This window comes from Coregonus clupeaformis, chromosome 19 (assembly GCF_020615455.1).
Source record: "Coregonus clupeaformis isolate EN_2021a chromosome 19, ASM2061545v1, whole genome shotgun sequence".
Lineage (NCBI taxonomy): Eukaryota > Metazoa > Chordata > Actinopteri > Salmoniformes > Salmonidae > Coregonus > Coregonus clupeaformis.
Genome location: NC_059210.1, coordinates 15,005,620 through 15,023,652, shown reverse-complemented (window position 1 = coordinate 15,023,652; position 18,033 = coordinate 15,005,620). Strand labels below are relative to the sequence as shown.

Genomic DNA, 18,033 nt, shown 5'->3' with positions numbered 1-18,033 from the left:
CAAACATTTAAAGAACATTCAACATTCAACAATGCTTTTCTAAGAAAATGTATTTCTGTCTTCATTAGTTACACTGTAAAGGGGTTACTAGTGGCAAGTAAGTAAATGGGTTACACTGTAAAGGGGTTACTAGTGGCAAGTAAGTTATTGTAATATTCACAGTTACTTATTTGCCACTAGCTGCTTGTAAGTTACTGTAGTATCAGAGCAATGGACTGTACTATTGTATTGTAAAAAATGCAATGCTACTGTAATGGTAAATTAATACATTGAGGGGAGACTGTGTTTGTATTTTACAGTAATTAAATGGGATTGTTGCCAGCTGGTTGGCTGCTAGGTAATGTGTTTACATGCCGTACCATTCAAAATAGAGATTTTTTTTCACTGCCCACAACATTTTCCCACAATGCAGCATCATTTACAGTATGCTGCAGTATAATGCGTTCACAGTATTTTACTGTTTATAATAGACATATTTACTGTAGAAATTACAGTTTTCCATTAGAGTGTACTACAATCGCTACTGTTGGGTAGCCATAGACTTAGAACAAAATCCTAACATGACACTTTCACCTCAATCATGCATTGATTTCAATTTTAGCTCTGTTCAACGATCTCAAATTAGATGTGTGTTCTCACTCGAGAACCAACGGTTATGGCCGTGTTCCAGACTGACTACATTGCAGATGCCTGCCAAGTCTCACAATGCCTGGCTAGGTATTAAACACATCAGCTAACCACATCAATATGATATAGCAATCTGATGCCAATGCAACGTCTGCAATTTAATTAGCCTGGAATGTGACCATCGTCTTAGTCAATGTGTATCTGTCTGCCGTGAAGAAGAGAACCCAAAACCCACTGATGCTGCTGGATATCACTGTCATAGTCCTGTTCCCTGCAGCCACATCAACAGAAGGACCCAGTTTGAGAACCCCGTTCTGGAGGCCAAGAGACGACAGGAGCAGCAGCAGCAGATGCAGAGCCAGGGACTGTCAGCTCTGCCCTTACCTACTATGTACAGAGGTACAGCCACACCCCTATACTTCCATTAGTTACTTGATGTGGAATAGAGTTCCATGTAGCCATGGGCTCTATGTAGTACTGTGCGCTGTTTTGGACTCTGTTCTGGACTCGGGGACTGTGAAGAGACCTCTGGTGGCATGTCTTGTGGTGTGTGTATGGGTGTCTGAGCTGTGTGCTAGTCGTTTAAACAGGTAGTGCTGAAGGTCAATCTCTCCTCTACTTTGAGCCAGGAGAGATTGACATGCATTTTATTAATGTTAGTTCTCCGTGTACACTTAAGGAGACAGCCGTGCTGCCCTGTTCTGGGCCAATTGTAATTTTCCTAAGTCCCTCTTTGTGGCACCTGACCACTATAGCCAGGGACTGTCAGCTCTGCCCTTACCCGCTATTTAGAGGAAAATATATACACACAGTGTCAGCCCAGACCATTATATACAAAAATACAACTTCCCCTTCTTAACTCTCCTTACACTGAGTGTAAAAAACATTAAGAACACTTGCTCTTTCCAGGTGAAAGCTATGATCCCTTATTGATGTCACTCGTTAAATCCACTTCAATCAGTGTAGATGGAGGGGAGGAGACAGGTTAAATAAGGATTTTTAAGCCTTGAGACAATTAAGACATGGATGGTGTATGTGTGCCATTCAGAGGGTGAATGGGCAAGACAAAATATTGAAGTGCCTTTGAACAGGGTATGGTAGTAGGTTCCAGGCGCACTGGTTTGTGTCAAGAGCTGCAATGCTGCTGGGTTTTTCACGCTCAACAGTTTCCCATATCAAGAAATGTCCACCACCCAAAGGACATCCAGCCAACTTGGCACAACTGTGGGAAGCATTGGAGTCAACATAGACCAGCATCCCTGTGGAACGCTTTTGACACCTTGTAGAGTCCATGTCCCGACGAATTGAGGCTGTTCTGAGGGCAAAAGAGGCGGGTGCAACTCAATATAAGGAAGATGTTTTTATTTTTTGTACCTTCAGTGTATAATCGACAGAGGCACAACATGGTCCTCAGTTGGTAAGAGCATCATGCTAACAACGCTAAGGATGTGGGTTCAATTCCCATAGGGATCACATACAAATACTATAAAATATGTACACTCACAGGGATGTAAGTCTCTTTGGATAAAATCGTCTGCTAAATGGCATATCATATTATAAACAGACACTCCACTTATAGTGAACGCTGTTAATGTGATCAACCGCTTATAGTGGTAAAGTTGTCCTGCACGGATGTAATCACTATAAGAGTGATTATTATTGTGCCTGAGTTTGGCTGAGTGGGTAGTCCACATGTCATCTCTAGTCCACATGTAATCCCCGCTCCAGTCCAGGCTGACCTTTTCTGATCTGTCTCTCCTCCCTCATTTTTTCTCCCTTTATATCCTACTGACTTAACAAGTAAATAAATAAATACAATATTTTTAAAAGAGTGATTATTCTAGTGTATTTAACTGGCCTATTTTAATCTCACCCTCCCATTCTCCAGAGAAGCCCTCGTTCACGCGGGACCCCACCCAGCTGAAGGGCTCCTTCTTGTCAACGGCTCTCCAGAAGAGCAACATGGGCTTTGGCTTCACCATCATCGGAGGGGATGAGCCAGATGAGTTCCTGCAGGTCAAGAGTGTCATACCTGAGGGCCCAGCCGCACAGGATGGGAAGATGGACACAGGTACTGTACAGGAACTAACCAACCACACACACGCACACACACACACATACACACACTTCCCCAGGATGCATTGTAAAAAAAATACATCAACTGTCAATCTACTGTCCCCCATAGTACAAAAGTTGACCTATTCTATTCTGTGCGAGAAATAAATTTTCCAAACATAGTCTGGGACAGTTGTGGGATGCGATAGATCCCAAATTAATACAACCACTAGCATGAAAAAAACATTTTTACCCAATGAGGCTGACGCAACAGATCAGAACGTTTAGCTTAAAATGTGATAAACTATTAGGCTATTTCTTCACATTATAAGTGCAGCAATGCGCACACGGCAGTAGGCTATAAGCGCGAATGTTCCATTAGCGGGAAAACACCATTATCAAAAGTGACCGCAAATGCGAATATGCATGTAATGCTTTTTTTTATATAGGTGCATTGTTATGGTGAAAATTATCTTCCCCAAACTTGAAACTCACTCGTTGCTTATGTATGCCAGTTAGGCTCTACACCCCTTGTAAATCTGATTAAATGTGCTTAATTTTAAGAAGTTATTTGGCCACTTTAGTTATGATACAAACCTTATCAAAACATATAGGCCCGTGGGTTAGGCTACATGAGGTGTGCGACTATGATTAGAAAAAGTTGCAAAAAAAAGGCATTGTTTCTTGCCTGATGCAGGGCATCATTCACAAGTGATAATATATAATTCACAAGTGATAGGCTAATATTGTCACCCATCAGACTATTCCTGATTTAATCTTGTCTTAACATATAGTAAATAATATATGTGTGAAATTTGTTTTGATTTAGAATGGACCATTATCATGCACCTGTCTCAAAACAGGGGCAGAGGGAAAAAATAATGTAATCTATGCACTTAAATAGCGAAGGGAGGGCGCTTTTCTGTGGTTGATTTTCATGCCAGCCAGGTATGCTATACTCCTGTTGTAAATATAAGCAATGTGCTTAATATTAGGAAAGTTGAGAAATAAATATAGTAGGCCTAGCCTATAGAAAGCTGATGGGATTCTCCTATTTTTAATAGAGTCCATCACTCTGTTTTCTCTCGCAATTGCATAGCCTATAGAAATGTTGCGCAACATGAGCTCATGGGCTCTCATGAAGTGTTTGATTAGATTTTCGACATTTGCATTGATGTCAGACTGAGTACAAGGCAGTTAGCAAGTTTGGTAGGCTACTAATGACCATCAGCAGCATCAGAGCTTGGAGAAGCCTAATTACCGTGACTAAATAGTCACGTGGAATTTGACTGCCTTCATGACTCGTGACCGCCAGTGTGGCGGTAATACGGTCACCGCAACAGCCCTACCTAGGACTCATCCATCAACAGTGCCTTCAGAAAGTATTCACACCCCTTTACTTTTTTCACATTTTGTTGTGGTACAGCCTGAATTCAAAATGTATTAAATTGAGATTTTGTGTCACTGATCTGTTTACACACAATACCCCATAATGTCAAAGTGGAATTTTGTTTGTAGAACATTTTAGAAGTAAGCATTTCGTTGGACGATGCATACCATGCGTATCCCGGGCATATGACTAATAAAACTTGGTTATCTGGCCTATTTGAGCTGTGGCATTGCTGTGAGGGAGGTGTGCATTTGTGTGTGTGGTTGGGTGGTTGTGTGTGTGGGTGCTCTCTGCTACCGCGGATATTTGAAAGATCCATTGGATTTACTAATACTTTCATCATGGACTAGATGCAAAGTGTAGCTACAGCTTTCAATACCAGTGTTGCTCTGAATACAGCTGCTGGTATCGACACAGCTCTGTGTTCTGTGGCTAAAGCCGTCTGGACTGGTTGAAGCCGAGTGGGAAGGATTATTTTGAAAGTGTTTGTCTGCCGTGAATCATCATAATCCATACACAGGTAAGAGTGTACAGTTAAAATGCCAAGATAGCTACATCTGCAAATGTAATTGTCTCAACTGTATCAAAATATTGTTTTCATTGCTAGCTATTGTTAGCTATATAGCTAGCTAGCTAGCTAGACAGTTGCATACAGGTAACATTATAGCTTGCTTCGTCCCGCAACAAGCCATTGTTTACAGATGGATTATTGTATAATAGATTTCGAGGTAGTTTATTTGCATGTTCAACTAGCTGGCTAGCTAGATGAATAACATTTACATCTAGCCTGCTGGTAATTATGAAGATAAATGTTTGCTGAATCTAGCTAGCTATCTTGTAGTGTCTGCATTGCCATTGTTGGGCTGGAAACAGGTTAAATGTGTACAGGGCATTTTAGTACAGCTGTAGCAGTCAACAGGCTATAACAAGCTATAGGACATTAATTAATTCATGTTTTAACCTATTTCTCTAGAATTTATCTTTCAGCATAAACCTGCTCTCCGCCACCAGTACAAGGAGATGATCGAGAGTGAACAAGCAACACTTCAGGTATTTTTTCTTTGTACTTTGAGCTTGTTGCTTGAACTTGGGGGTCAATTAATGTTATTGCTGGTATGGCATGTTTTAATGTCTTGTTATTGTCTGCTTTCCCCCTTTACAGCTTCAATTGTTTGGAGCCTGGTGTTATTGTGGCCAAGGAGCTTTCATTCAGGTGGAACCAGGTTTCAGCTGCTGTGCAATGTTACGTCCTTCCTCCCAGAGATGTGAAAGCATCCCCTGGACTGCACACAACCTGGCTAACATATATATTTTTTAGAAGATCATGGCTTTTGCACTGAAAAGGCCATGGATATTACATGGCAGGACAGAAATACAGTGTGCTATCAGGCTAGATTCCTTTGTTCATATCCTAACATGACCTGAACCAACGTTACTCAAAGGACCTTATGATATAGGCCTAGGTCTAGATAGTGTTTTTACCTTTATGTGTTTGTGTGTTAATTTTTTCCTAATTGTAGGCTATTACCTTTAGCAATTGAAGTTAATAAAGTATTTTATTGTTGAAATATTTTCTTTGTTTTTAAGCACTTCCTCACTGCTTTAGCACATTGCCACAGTCACGTATTCCAATGTGAATTATTTAAGAGATGGGTGGGCCTAAGGCTTTAGAGGGTGTGAATAATGCTAAATGTGCGTAAACGAAAAGCAGCACTGTAGCTGTTCAATGTGAAAGGTTATCTTTATTATAGAAAATGAAATGGAAATGAAAAACTGTTAATGGTTTGCCTAATGGAGTAACTTGGTGAGATAATGTTCAGAGAATCCATTTTAGTAATTTGGTGAAAGTATTCCTTTTCTAAATATATGTTTTCCAATAATTAATGTAAAGCAATTGTGAAAATCACAGCAAAATGTTTGAATGCCCTTTTCTCCTAAATGTATCAACATTTAAATCAGCATTCCTTACATTTACATTTTAGTCATTTAGCAGACGCTCTTATCCAGAGCGACTTACAGTTAGTGAATACATATATATATTTTTCATACTGGCCCCCCGTGGGAATCGAACCCACAACCCTGGCGTTGCAAATGCCATGCTCTATCAACTGAGCTACATCCCTGCCAGCCATTCCCTCCCCTACCCTGGACGACGCTGGGCCAATTGTGCGCCGCCCATGAGTCTCCCGGTCACGGCCGGCTGCGACAGAGCCTGGATTCAAACCAGGATCACTAGTGGCACAGCTAGCACTGCGATGCAGTGCCTTAGACCACTGCGCCACTGCGCCACCCATGTTTCCTCCAACTACAGTGTATGATATGCCATTTTGAAGCTCTGAGTCAATGTTTTTACTTTTGTAAAAAATAAACATTTCAAATTTTGGAACATAAGACTGAAAAGAGATGGTGGGTCACATGTTTGGTTAATTCATCTCTGGCTGGACAAGTGGAAGGGGTAGCTCAATTATTCATTTGCTCATCACTCACTGATCAGAGACATTTAGCATGCAATAATGTAGCCTGAATCAAGTATATTATTTATCTATTGACTCACGTAGTATAGAGCCTAGGCCATTTTCCTATCGTTCCAATCCCAATGAAACAAAAAATCCTGACTCCTGTCTTGCACGAAAATGCCTAACTTTATTCTGTAATCCATAGGTTCAAATAAAATGAATTTGTATTTGCCACATGCGCCGAATACAACAGGTGTAGACATTACAGTGAAATGCTTACTTACAAGCCCATAACCAACAATGCAGTTTAAGAAAAAAATAAAAAGAGCAAATAATTAAAGAGCAGCAATAAAATAACAGTAGGGAGGTTATATACAGGGGGTACCGGTACAGAGTCAATGTGCGGGGGCACCGGTTAGTCGAGGTAATTGAGGTAATATGTACATGTGGGTTGAGTTAAAGTGACTATGCATAAATAATAAACAGAGTAGCAGCAGCGTAAAGAGGGTGTTGGGGTGGGGTGGGGGGGGGGCAATGCAAATAGTCCGGGTAGCCATAATTAGCTGTTCAGGAGTCTTATGGCTTGGGGGTAGAAGCTGTTAAGAAGCCTTTTGGACCTAGACTTCGCGCTCCGGTACCGCTTGCCATGCGGTAGCAGAGAGAACAGTCTATGACTAGGGTGGCTGGACTCTTTGACAATTTTTAGGGTCTTCCTCTGACACCGCCTGGTATAGAGGTCCTGGACGGCAGGAATCTTGGCCCCAGTGATGTACTGGGCCGTACGCACTACCCTCTGTAGTGCCTTGCGTTCGGAGGCAGAGCAGTTCCCATACCAGGTGGTGATGCAACCAGTCAGGATGCTCTCGATGGTGCAGCTGTATAACATTTTGAGGATCTGAGGACCCATGCCAAATCTTGTCAGTCTCCTGAGGGGGAATAGGCTTTGTCATGCCCTCTTCAGAACTGTCTTGGTGTGTTTGGACCATGATAGTTTGTTGGTGATCTGGACACCAAGGAACTTGAAGCTCTCAACCTGTTCCACTACAGCCCATCGATGAGATTGGGGGCGTGCTCAGTCCTCTTTTTTTCCCTGTAGTCCACAATCATCTCCTTTGTCTTGAGCACATTGAGGGAGAGGTTGTTATCCTGGCACCACACGGCCAGGTCTCTGACCTCCTCCCTATAGGCTGTCTCATCGTTGTCGGTGATCAGGCCTACCACTGTTGTGTCGTCGGCAAACTTAATGATGGTGTTGGAGTCGTGCCTGGCCATGTAGTCATGGGTGAACAGGGAGTACAGGAGGGGACTGAGCACGCACCCCTGAGGGGCCCCCATGTTGAGGATCAGCGAGGCAGATGTGTTGTTACCTACCCTTACCACCTGGGGGCGGCCAGTCAGGAAGTCCAGGATCCAGTTGCAGAGCGAGGTGTTTAGTCCCAGGGTCCTTAGCTTGGTGATGAGCTTTGAGGGCACAATGGTGTTGAACGCTGAGCTGTAGTCAAAGAATAGCATTTTCACGTAGGTGTTCCTCTTGTCCAGGTGGGAAAGGGCAGTGTGGAATGCAATAGAGATTGTATCATCTGTGGATCTGTCGGGGCGGTATGCAAATTGGAGTGGGTCTAGGGTTTCTGGGATAATGGTGTTGATGTGAGCCATGACCAGCCTTTCAAAGCACTTCATGGCTACAGACGTGAGTGCTACGGGTCGGTAGTCATTCAGGCAGGTTATCTTAGTGTTCTTGGGCACAGGGACTCTGGTGGTCTGCTTGAAACATGTTGGTATTGCAGACTCAGTCAGGGACATGTTGAAAATATCAGTGAAGACACTTCCCAGTTGGTCAATACATGCTCGGAATACACGTCCTGGTAAGCCGTCTGGCCCTTCGGCCTTGTGAATGTTGACCTGCTTAAAAGTCTTACTCACATTAGCTACAGAGAGCTTGATCACGTAGTCATCCGGAACAGCTGATGCTCTCATACATGCTTCAGTGTTGAATGCCTCAAAGCGAGCATAGTAGTGATATAGCTCGTCTGGTAGGCTTGTGTCACTGGGCAGCTCGCGGCTGTGCTTCCCATTGTAGTCTGTAATAGTTTTCAAGGCCTGCCACATCCGACGAGCGTCAGAGCCGGTGTTGTACGATTAAATCTTAGTCCTGTATTGACTCTCTGCCTGTTTGATGTCCAGTCGGAGGGTATAGCGGGATTTCTTATAAGTGTCCGGGTTAGAGTCCCGCTCCTTGAAGGCGGCAGCTCTACCCTTTAGCTCAGTGCTGATGTTGCCTGTAATCCATGGCTTCTGGTTGGGGTATGTACGTACGGTCACTGTGAGGACGTCGTCATCGATGCACTTATTGATGAAGCCAGTGACTGATGTGGTGTACTCCTCAATGCTATCGGAAGAATCCCGGAACATATTACAGTCTGTGCTAGCAAAACAGTCCTGTAGCTTAGCATCTGCGTCATCTGACCACTTCCTTATTAACCGAGTCACTGGTGCTTCCTGCTTTAGTTTTTGCTTATAAGCAGGAATCAGGAGGATAGAGTTATGGTCAGATTTGCCAAATGGAGGGCGAGGAAGAGCTTTGTATGCGTCTCTGTGTGTGGAGTAAAGGTGGTCTAGAGTTTTTTTCCCTCTGGTTGCACGTTTAACATGCTGGTAGAAATGAGGTAGGACGGATTTAAGTTTCCCTGCATTAAAGTCCCCGGCCACTAGGAGCGCTGCCTCTGGATGAGCATTTTCCTGTTTACTTATGGCCTTATACAGCTAATTGAGTCCAATCTTAGTGCCTACATCGGTTTGTGGTGGTGAGTAGACAGCTACGAAAAATATTGATTAAAACTCTCTTGGTAAATAGTGTGGTCTACATCTTATCACAAGATACTCTACCTCAGGCGAGCAAACCTTGAGACTTCCTTAGTATTAGATTTTATGCACCAGCTGTTGTTTACAAATATACACAGACCGCCACCATTTGTCTTACCGGAGTCAGCCGTTCTATCCTGCCGAGTTTAGCATATATCCCGCCAGTTGTATGTTATCCATGTCGTCGTTCAGCCACGACTCGGTGAAACATAAGATATTACAGTTCTTCATGTCCTGTTGGTAGGATAACCGTAGTCTTAGGCGATCAAAGTTACTCTATCATTACCAAATATCAGTTTCACTTGTTGTGAAATCTTGACATAGTGGCGCGGCCAAGCTGGCAATGGGGCTCAGCGATAATCTTATTTTGGGGAACCCTGGCATAGTGACCATACTTTGGTTTTAAACGCTTTAAATGGACACTTCCAAATTTAGCGGTATTTCCCGGGACTCTCGGGATAAATGTGAATTATTCCCGGCATTGAAACTTGTTAGATGTTTGGGAAAATATTCATCCCTACTTATGCATCCCTATTATGTATTAGTCATATACACTAAGTGTACAAAACATTAAGAACACCGGCTCTTTCCATGACATAGACTGACCAGGTGAATCCAGGTGAAAGCAATGATCCCTTTTTGATGTCACTTCTTAAATCAACTTCAATCAATGTAGATGAAGGGGAGGGGACAGGTTAAAGAATGATTTTTAAGCCTTGAGACAACTGAGACATGGATTGTGTATGTGTGCCATTCAGAGGGTGAATAGACAAGACAAAATATTTAAGTACTTTTGAACGGGGTATGGTAGTAAGTGCCAGGCGCACCGGTTTGTGTCAAGAACTGCAATGCTGCTGGGTTTTTCATGCTCCACAGTTTCCCGTAGGTATTAAGAATGGTCCACCACCCGAAGGACATCCAGCCAATTTGACACAACTGTGGGAAGCATTGGCGTCAACATGGGCAAGCATCCCTGTGGAACGCTTTCGGCACCTTGTAAAGTCCATTCCCCGACGAATTGAGATTATTCTGAGGACACTCAGTATATGGTTGTGATGTCACCCTGACTCTGACATACAGTACTGGAGAGGAGCCATAAGCTCAACATGGATCTCTTTTACATTATGGAAATGAAAGGAGTGTGTGTGTGTGTGTGTGTGTTTGTGTTTGTTAACCATGCCCAGGTTGGCATAGCAGTACAGTGGCAGTGTGATGGGTGTCTCTTGGTGCTGCACACACACACACACACACACATATACACACAAACTCGCACAGACACACATTTTCCCCTGGGCTTGTATGACATCCTCTCTGTCCAATCCCATCCCATCTCCCCGGTCTTGCTCATTAGGGCACGCAATGGAAAATGTTTAAAATATTTAGAAACTGAAAACAAATTTGAAATTCTTATTTGACATGTCCTCCCTAATTCAGACCCTCTTCTTCTGGTTGATGCCTAATAGACAAGACCTCTGCCTCTTCCCCCTTCAGGTGACGTCATAGTCTACATCAATGACATCTGTTGCCTGGGAACAACGCACGCCGACGTGGTCAAACTCTTCCAGTCCGTTCCCATCAGCCAGAGCGTCACCCTGGTCCTCTGCCGGGGATACCCCCTGCCATTTGACCCCGAGGACCCTATCGGTGCGTCGTCCACAGGCGCCTCCCTGACCCCTATGGGCCTGGAACACCGACCCCTGGTGGTGAATGGGCGTAGTAGCTACGACCCTTACCTGGAGTACCTCTCCCTGAGCTCCCAGCTCCCTCCCCAGGCTCTAGCCCAGCCCGGGGCACACCACCTTGATGGGTCCTCGCTACCTCCCACCACCCCCCGGTCCGCACCGGCCATGACGCCGCACGACGACAACGTCTCCATGGCATCGTTGGGGGCGACGGGGATCGCCGGGGGCGTGATCCAAGGGGCAGAGCTGCTGACGGTAACCATGGTGAAGGGGGCAGAGGGGTTCGGATTCACCATCGCCGACAGCTCCACGGGGCAGTGTGTCAAACAGGTGGGGTGTTACTCTCGTGGGGTGTTACTCTCGTTACTCTCAGTATGTTGTAAATTTAGCATTGTGTATTCTATTGATCTCTCTGTCTGCCCGTCTGTCCGTCTGTCTGTCCTTTCGTCAATCCATCAGTCTGCCTGTCTGTCTGTCATCACCCGTACTTTTCCATCCTCATACCTGACTATGGTCTTTGTTGTACAGGTGTTGGAGCCGGGTGTGCTGGGCAGAGTGGGTCTGAGTGAAGGAGACCTGATCCTGGAGGTGAACCAGCAGGGTGTGGTGGGGGCAGGACATGGCCGTGTGGTGGAGCTGCTCAAAGAGTGTTCTGTCGGGGCCGAGGCCACGCTACTCATACAGAGAGGAGGAGGGGCAGGTAAGTCTCTTTGTCTCTGGAATAGCTTTTCTCTGACTGTCTACATTACCCTTTTCACCAGGGGCGCAACTTTGGTTTTAGAAGTGGGGGGGACATATATATGTATTTTTTTAATCCAGTCAGATAAACACTTCAAGCAGCCTACCCGACCACTCAGAGGCGTCTGCATGGTCCTAAAGCGCACCGTTGCCTCGTTTTGTATCACATTCCAATGATAAAACTGGGAGGGGACAAAAATGCAATTTCAGAATGTGGGGGGGACATGTGAAAGTTGCTCCCCTGCATTTTCACACTACTGAGCTCAGCTGAGCCAAGCCGAGCTGTACTAGGCTGGCTGGTTACGCATCCACCATAGTTTGTGGACCCGTGATTGACAGGACAATGTGAGAAGAAAATATTGGAGCCAGCATAATATATAGTTCGGAATGGCACGTAAGTGTGAAAATTGTATATATCTCGCTCCTTATCAGTCTCTCTCTCTCTCTATCTGTCTCTCTCTTTATCTTTTCACTAAATGAGAAGAAAAGGCTCGTGGTGCTGAAAGGACAGTGACCGTAATACCTGTGCACTCCATGGCGCTGAAGGAGACTCAGTTTTGGTCAAACACATAGACAAGGCTGATAGACAGGCAACAGCAGTCACACCCAGCATCAAATAATGTTAAAGAATAAGCAGCCCATTCACTCCAGTAGGCCTCATGAAATCATGACAATACAAAAGCACAACCATTTCATTTCCAAAAAATTTACAAACCAGCTATTTTATTATGTTCATCACACTAAGCAGTGATATAAATGTTAAATGCAACAATGTTTAAAAAATAAATAAACGGTCCCACCCATTGCAAGTCAAAACATGATTGGTTCATTCCACTGTCACTCCAAAATTCTGCTCTAATACAGTTTAATGGCACCCGCTTCTGAAGGCCTAACCAATGGCTGGCTGAGATAGCTAGAATTTTCTACACAGAGACCATAAAAGAAAAATCCTGATTGGATTTTTTTTCTCTTCAGTATTAACCCTTCTCTTTACAACACAAACTGAAGAGATGAAATCAGAAGATCATTAAAATTATTGTAAAGATTAAATAGAAACTAAATTAAATGTTTGTATGAATAATGTTTTATGAATCCGTATGCCTTCTCTGAAACTGTTCCTATAGAAGAAGCCTATTTTTGTATTTGTATTTATTAAGGATCCCCATTAGCTGCTGCAGAGGCAGCGACAACTCTTCCTGGGGCCCAGCAACATTAAGGCAGTAAAAATATTACATGACATTACATTTCATAACACTTTACCCAATACATTTAGTTTGTTCCCTCAGGCCACTCTCACTTACAGTGAAATAGGAAAGTATTCAGACCCCTTCACTTTTTCCACATTTTATTTACAGCCTTATTGCATTTATTATTTCAGCCTTATTCTGAAGTTGATTAAATTGTCCCCCCATCAATCTAAACACAATACCCCATAATGACAAAGCAAAAACAGGTTTTTAGACATTTTTGCAAATTACAAAAAAAAAAAAAACTGAAATATGACATTTACATAAGTATTCAGACCCTTTACTCAGTGCTTTGTTGAAGCACCTTTGGCAGCGATTACAGCCTTGAGTCTTCTTGGGTATGACGCTACAAGCTTGGCACACCTGTATTTGGGGAGTTTCTCCCATTCTTCTCTGCAGATCCTCTCGAGCTCTGTCAGGTTGGATGGAGAGCGTTGCTGCACAGCTATTTTCAAGTCTCTCCAGAGATGTTCAGTTGGGTTCAAGTCCGGGCTCTGGCTGGGCCACTCAAGGACATTCAGAGACTTGTCCCGAAGACACTCCTGCGTTGACTTGGCTGTGTGCTTATGGTCGTTGTCCTGTTGGAAGATGAATCTTTGTCCTTAGTCTGAGGTCCTGAGTGCTCTGGAGCAGGTTTTCATCAAGGATCTATCTGTAGTTTGCTCCATTCATCTTTCCCTGTATCCTGACTAGTCTCCCAGTCCCTGCCGCTGAAAAACATCCCCACAGAATTATGCTGCCACCCCCATGCTTCACCGTAGGGGTGGTGCCAGGTTTCCTCCAGACGTGAAGTTTGGCATTCAGGCCAAAGAGTTCAATCTTGGTTCTCAAGGTCTTGGTTCTTAGGTGCCTTTTGGAAAATTCCAAGCGGGCTGTCATGTGCCTTTTACTGAGGAATGGCTTCTGTCTGGCCACTCTACCATAAAGGCCTGATTGGTGGAGTGCTACAGAGATGGTTGTCCTTCTGGAAGGTTCTCCCATCTCCACAGAGGAACTCTTGAGGTCTGTCAGAGTGACCATTGGGTTCTTGGTCACCTCCCTGACCAAGGCCCTTCTCCCCCGATTGCTCCGTTTGGCCGGGCGGACAGCTCTAGGAAGAGTCTTGGTGGATCCAAACCTCTTCCATTTAAGAATGATGGAGGCCAATGTGTTCTTGGGGACCTTCAATGCTGCAGAAATGTTTTGGTACCCTTCTCAGATCTGTACCTCGACACAATCCTGTCTCAGAGCTCTACGGACAATTCCTTCGACCTCATGGCTTGGTTTTTGCTCTGACATGCACTGTCAACTGTGGGATCTTATATAGACAGGTGTGTTCCTTTCCAAAGCATGTCCAATCAATTGAATTTACCACAGGTGGACTACAATCAAGTTGTAGAAACATCTCAAGGATGATCAATGGAAATAGGATTCACCTGAGCTCAAGTTCGAGTCTCATAGCAAAGGGTCTGAATACTTATGTAAAGAATGTGTTTCAGTTTTTTATTTTTAATAAATTAGCAAACATTTCTTGAAAACCTGTTTTTTCGCTTTGTCATTATGGGGTATTGTGTGTAGATTGATGAGTTTTTTTTTTATATACATTTTAGAATAAGGGTGTAACGTAAGAAAATGTGGGAAAAGTCAAGGGGTCTGAGTACTTTCCGAATGCACTGTTTTTACAATACAACATCCATGTGTACGTGTGTCTGTGCCTGTGTGTGTGTCTCTTCACAGTCCCCACTGTTCCATAAGGTGTATTTTTTTTCCAGTTTTTTCAATCTGATTCTGCTGCTTGCATCAGTTACCTGATGTGGAATAGAGTTCCATGTAGCCATGGCTCTATGTACAGTGGGGGAAAAAAGTATTTAGTCAGCCACCAATTGTGCAAGTTCTCCCACTTAAAAAGATGAGAGAGGCCTGTTATTTTCATCATAGGTACACGTCCACTATGACAGACAAAATGAGAAAAAAAAATCCAGCAAATCACATTGTAGGGTTTGTTATGAATTTATTTGCAAATTATGGTGGAAAATAAGTATTTGGTCAATTACAAAAGTTTCTTAATACTTTGTTATATACCCTTTGTTGGCAATGACACAGGTCAAATGTTTTCTGTAAGTCTTCACAAGGTTTTCACACACTGTTGCTGGTATTTTGGCCCATTCCTCCATGCAGATCTCCTCTAGAGCAGTGATGTTTTGGGGCTGTCGCTGGGCAACACACTTTCAACTCCCTCCAAAGATTTTCTATGGGGTTGAGATCTGGAGACTGGCTAGGCCACTCCAGGACCTTGAAATGCTTCTTACGAAGCCACTCCTTCGTTGCCCGAGCGGTGTGTTTGGGATCATTGTCATGCTGAAAGACCCAGCGACGTTTCATCTTCAATGCCCTTGCTGATGGAAGGAGGTTTTCACTCAAAATCTCACGATACATGGCCCCATTCATTCTTTCCTATACACGGATCAGTCATCCTGGTCCCTTTGCAGAAAAACAGCCCCAAAGCATGATGTTTCCACCCCCATGCTTCACAGTAGGTATGGTGTTCTTTGGATGCAACTCAGCATTCTTTGTCCTCCAAACACGACGAGTTGAGTTTTTACCAAAAAGTTATATTTTGGTTTCATCTGACCATATGACATTCTTTCAATCCTCTTCTGGATCTTTCTCTCTTCCTTTTGCTTCCCTCCAGTCCTGAGAGCACACACTTTCTAGCAGGTTTAGATTGAAGAAATGGCAAATAGGACTGGCAATATCGTCCGCTATTATCCTCAATAATTTTCCCTCCACGTTGTCAGACCCCGGTGGCTTGTCATTGTTAATAGACAACAATACGTTTTTCACCTCTTCCACACTCACTTTACAGAATTCAAAATTACAATGCTTGTCTTTCATAATTTGGTCAGATACAGTGGGGGAAAAAAGTATTGTTGATAGACAATAATAATTTCACTTCTTCCACACTCACTTTACTCAAAATTACATTACATTCATAATTTGATCAGTTTAGTTCTTAATTCATCAACATGCTTTTTGAAAGCTTTTCATCAATCCAGGTACAGCCTGGCATACAGCCTCAGTATTGTTTCTACAGACCTGTGTAGGCCTATGTATTTGTATTCATTATGGATCCCCATTAGCTGCTACTCTTCCTGGGGTCCAGCAAAATTAAGGCAGTTATACATTTTAAAAACATTACAATACATTCATAACAGATTTCACAACATATCAAGTGTGTGCCCTCAGGCCTCTACTCTACTACTACATATCTATAACACAAAATCCATGTGTACATGTGTGTAAAGTGCGTATGTTATCGTGTTTGTATGCATGTGTCTATGTTTGTGTTGCTTTACAGTCCCCGCTGTTCCATAAGGTGTATTTTTATCCGTTTTTTTAAATCTAATTTTATTGCTGGCATGAGTTACTTGATGTGGAATAGAGTTCCATGTATTGACTAATTGCATCGTATAGCAACTCTTTGTTCACCCTCCCTTTCTCTCTTTTTTTCGTTCTCCATTTTCCCTCTCTTTCTAATTTTCTGCACGATTGGCCACCTGCGAGGAAAGTTAATTGCACATTGAAAGCCCTTTTTGTTTGACATGTGCTCGGGCGCTCATTCTCTAAAAGGTGTTCTGGTTGCCGGGGTCAAATTTAGCGTTGCTAATTAACTTAGGCTGCCTGATCTAGCTAACACTCAATCACTTCTCGTAGACACACACACACACATGCACAGATGCACACACACATGCACCCGCACCCGCACACACACTAACAAACACACACAAATACACACACAAATACTGGGAAAGTTCCAGTTTCAATAATCATAGTGATCATATTTTGTGAGTTGGATGATATGATGAATATTGTAGTACTGACTGACTGATACAGACAGTTCAATTTGATCCTATATGAGACCACCAACTCCTACACTTCCAGCCAGGCATTCTGACTGTTAGTAATTCAATTGACTGTGTAATATCGGCACATGTTGTAAGACAGTGGAGGCGAGCGCTACACTGAGTAGCCAATTGTAAACTGGACAGTTTCCTGTGTGTGTGTGTGTGTGTGTGTGAGCGTGAGTGCGTGGATACATGCGCACGTGTGTGTGTGGTCTGTGTGTGTGTGTGTCTTTCACAGCTGACAGCTTGAGCAGTCTAGCACCTCTCATCATCCGTGCAGCACTAACACACGCCATCTGGTGGTTGACTTTCAACACTACAGCTTAAATGCACATTCTCATTCATCAGTCACTGTCTGGCTCTGGGCATGTCATAAAGGATGGAGGTACTTGGCATTCTAATGGGATTTCAACCACTAATAATCCTAACCATCTGTATTATCTCAAACCTAAATCCTAAAAATAACATTTAGTATTATGAATGAATGTTCATCATTATTGGTACTTGTGTTAATGATTCTAGTCTAAGCCAATCAGATCTGCACATCTCTATCTATGGGCTTTTATGTCATGTTTATTTTCAGTGTTTATATTTCAGTGTGCAATTTTCTATATCCTCATTCTATCTAGTGTACACGTGATAAACTCACTACTCACCATGCACTTGTGCGCAACTAGCTGTCACAGTCTCACGTCAGAATTAGACGTTCATCCATGTTTTGTAAATATTGCATTTCGAAGTGTTTAAGGTTACGTTTAGGCATCAACTCCAAATGTTTAAGGTTAGGGTTGAGTTTAGGTATTAACTCTGAAATCTTAACGTTAGGCATTAACTCCGAATGGTTAAGGTAAGGGTTAACGTTTGGGATAGGCTTAAAACTAAAATAGCTTTCTATCACTGGATTTAAACTTGCAACTTTTAGAACCAGAGGCAGATGCTTAGCCAATCCACCAACCCCATCCAGCTAGCAAAACCGAAACCTACTTGAACATAACAGTGCTCACTGTTGCTCCTAGTGGCGGTTTCCATGTCATCTTCTGACGTCCTCAGACATGGATGGATGTTGAATACTGACATGTCCCACTGGTGACC

The 18,033-nt window shown here is 43.3% G+C and overlaps 1 protein-coding gene across 1 annotated transcript in view; it reads left to right on the top strand.

Moving 5' to 3' along the window:
* Positions 1–18,033, top strand: part of LOC121531185 (membrane-associated guanylate kinase, WW and PDZ domain-containing protein 2) — a 338,801-nt gene that overhangs the window by 214,188 nt on the left and 106,580 nt on the right. Inside the window, exons 8-11 of the mRNA XM_045205201.1 lie at positions 905–1,026; positions 2,516–2,698; positions 10,882–11,402; positions 11,601–11,772. Of these exons, the coding sequence (XP_045061136.1) occupies positions 905–1,026; positions 2,516–2,698; positions 10,882–11,402; positions 11,601–11,772 (998 nt within the window). The remainder of the gene's footprint in view (positions 1–904; positions 1,027–2,515; positions 2,699–10,881; positions 11,403–11,600; positions 11,773–18,033) is intronic.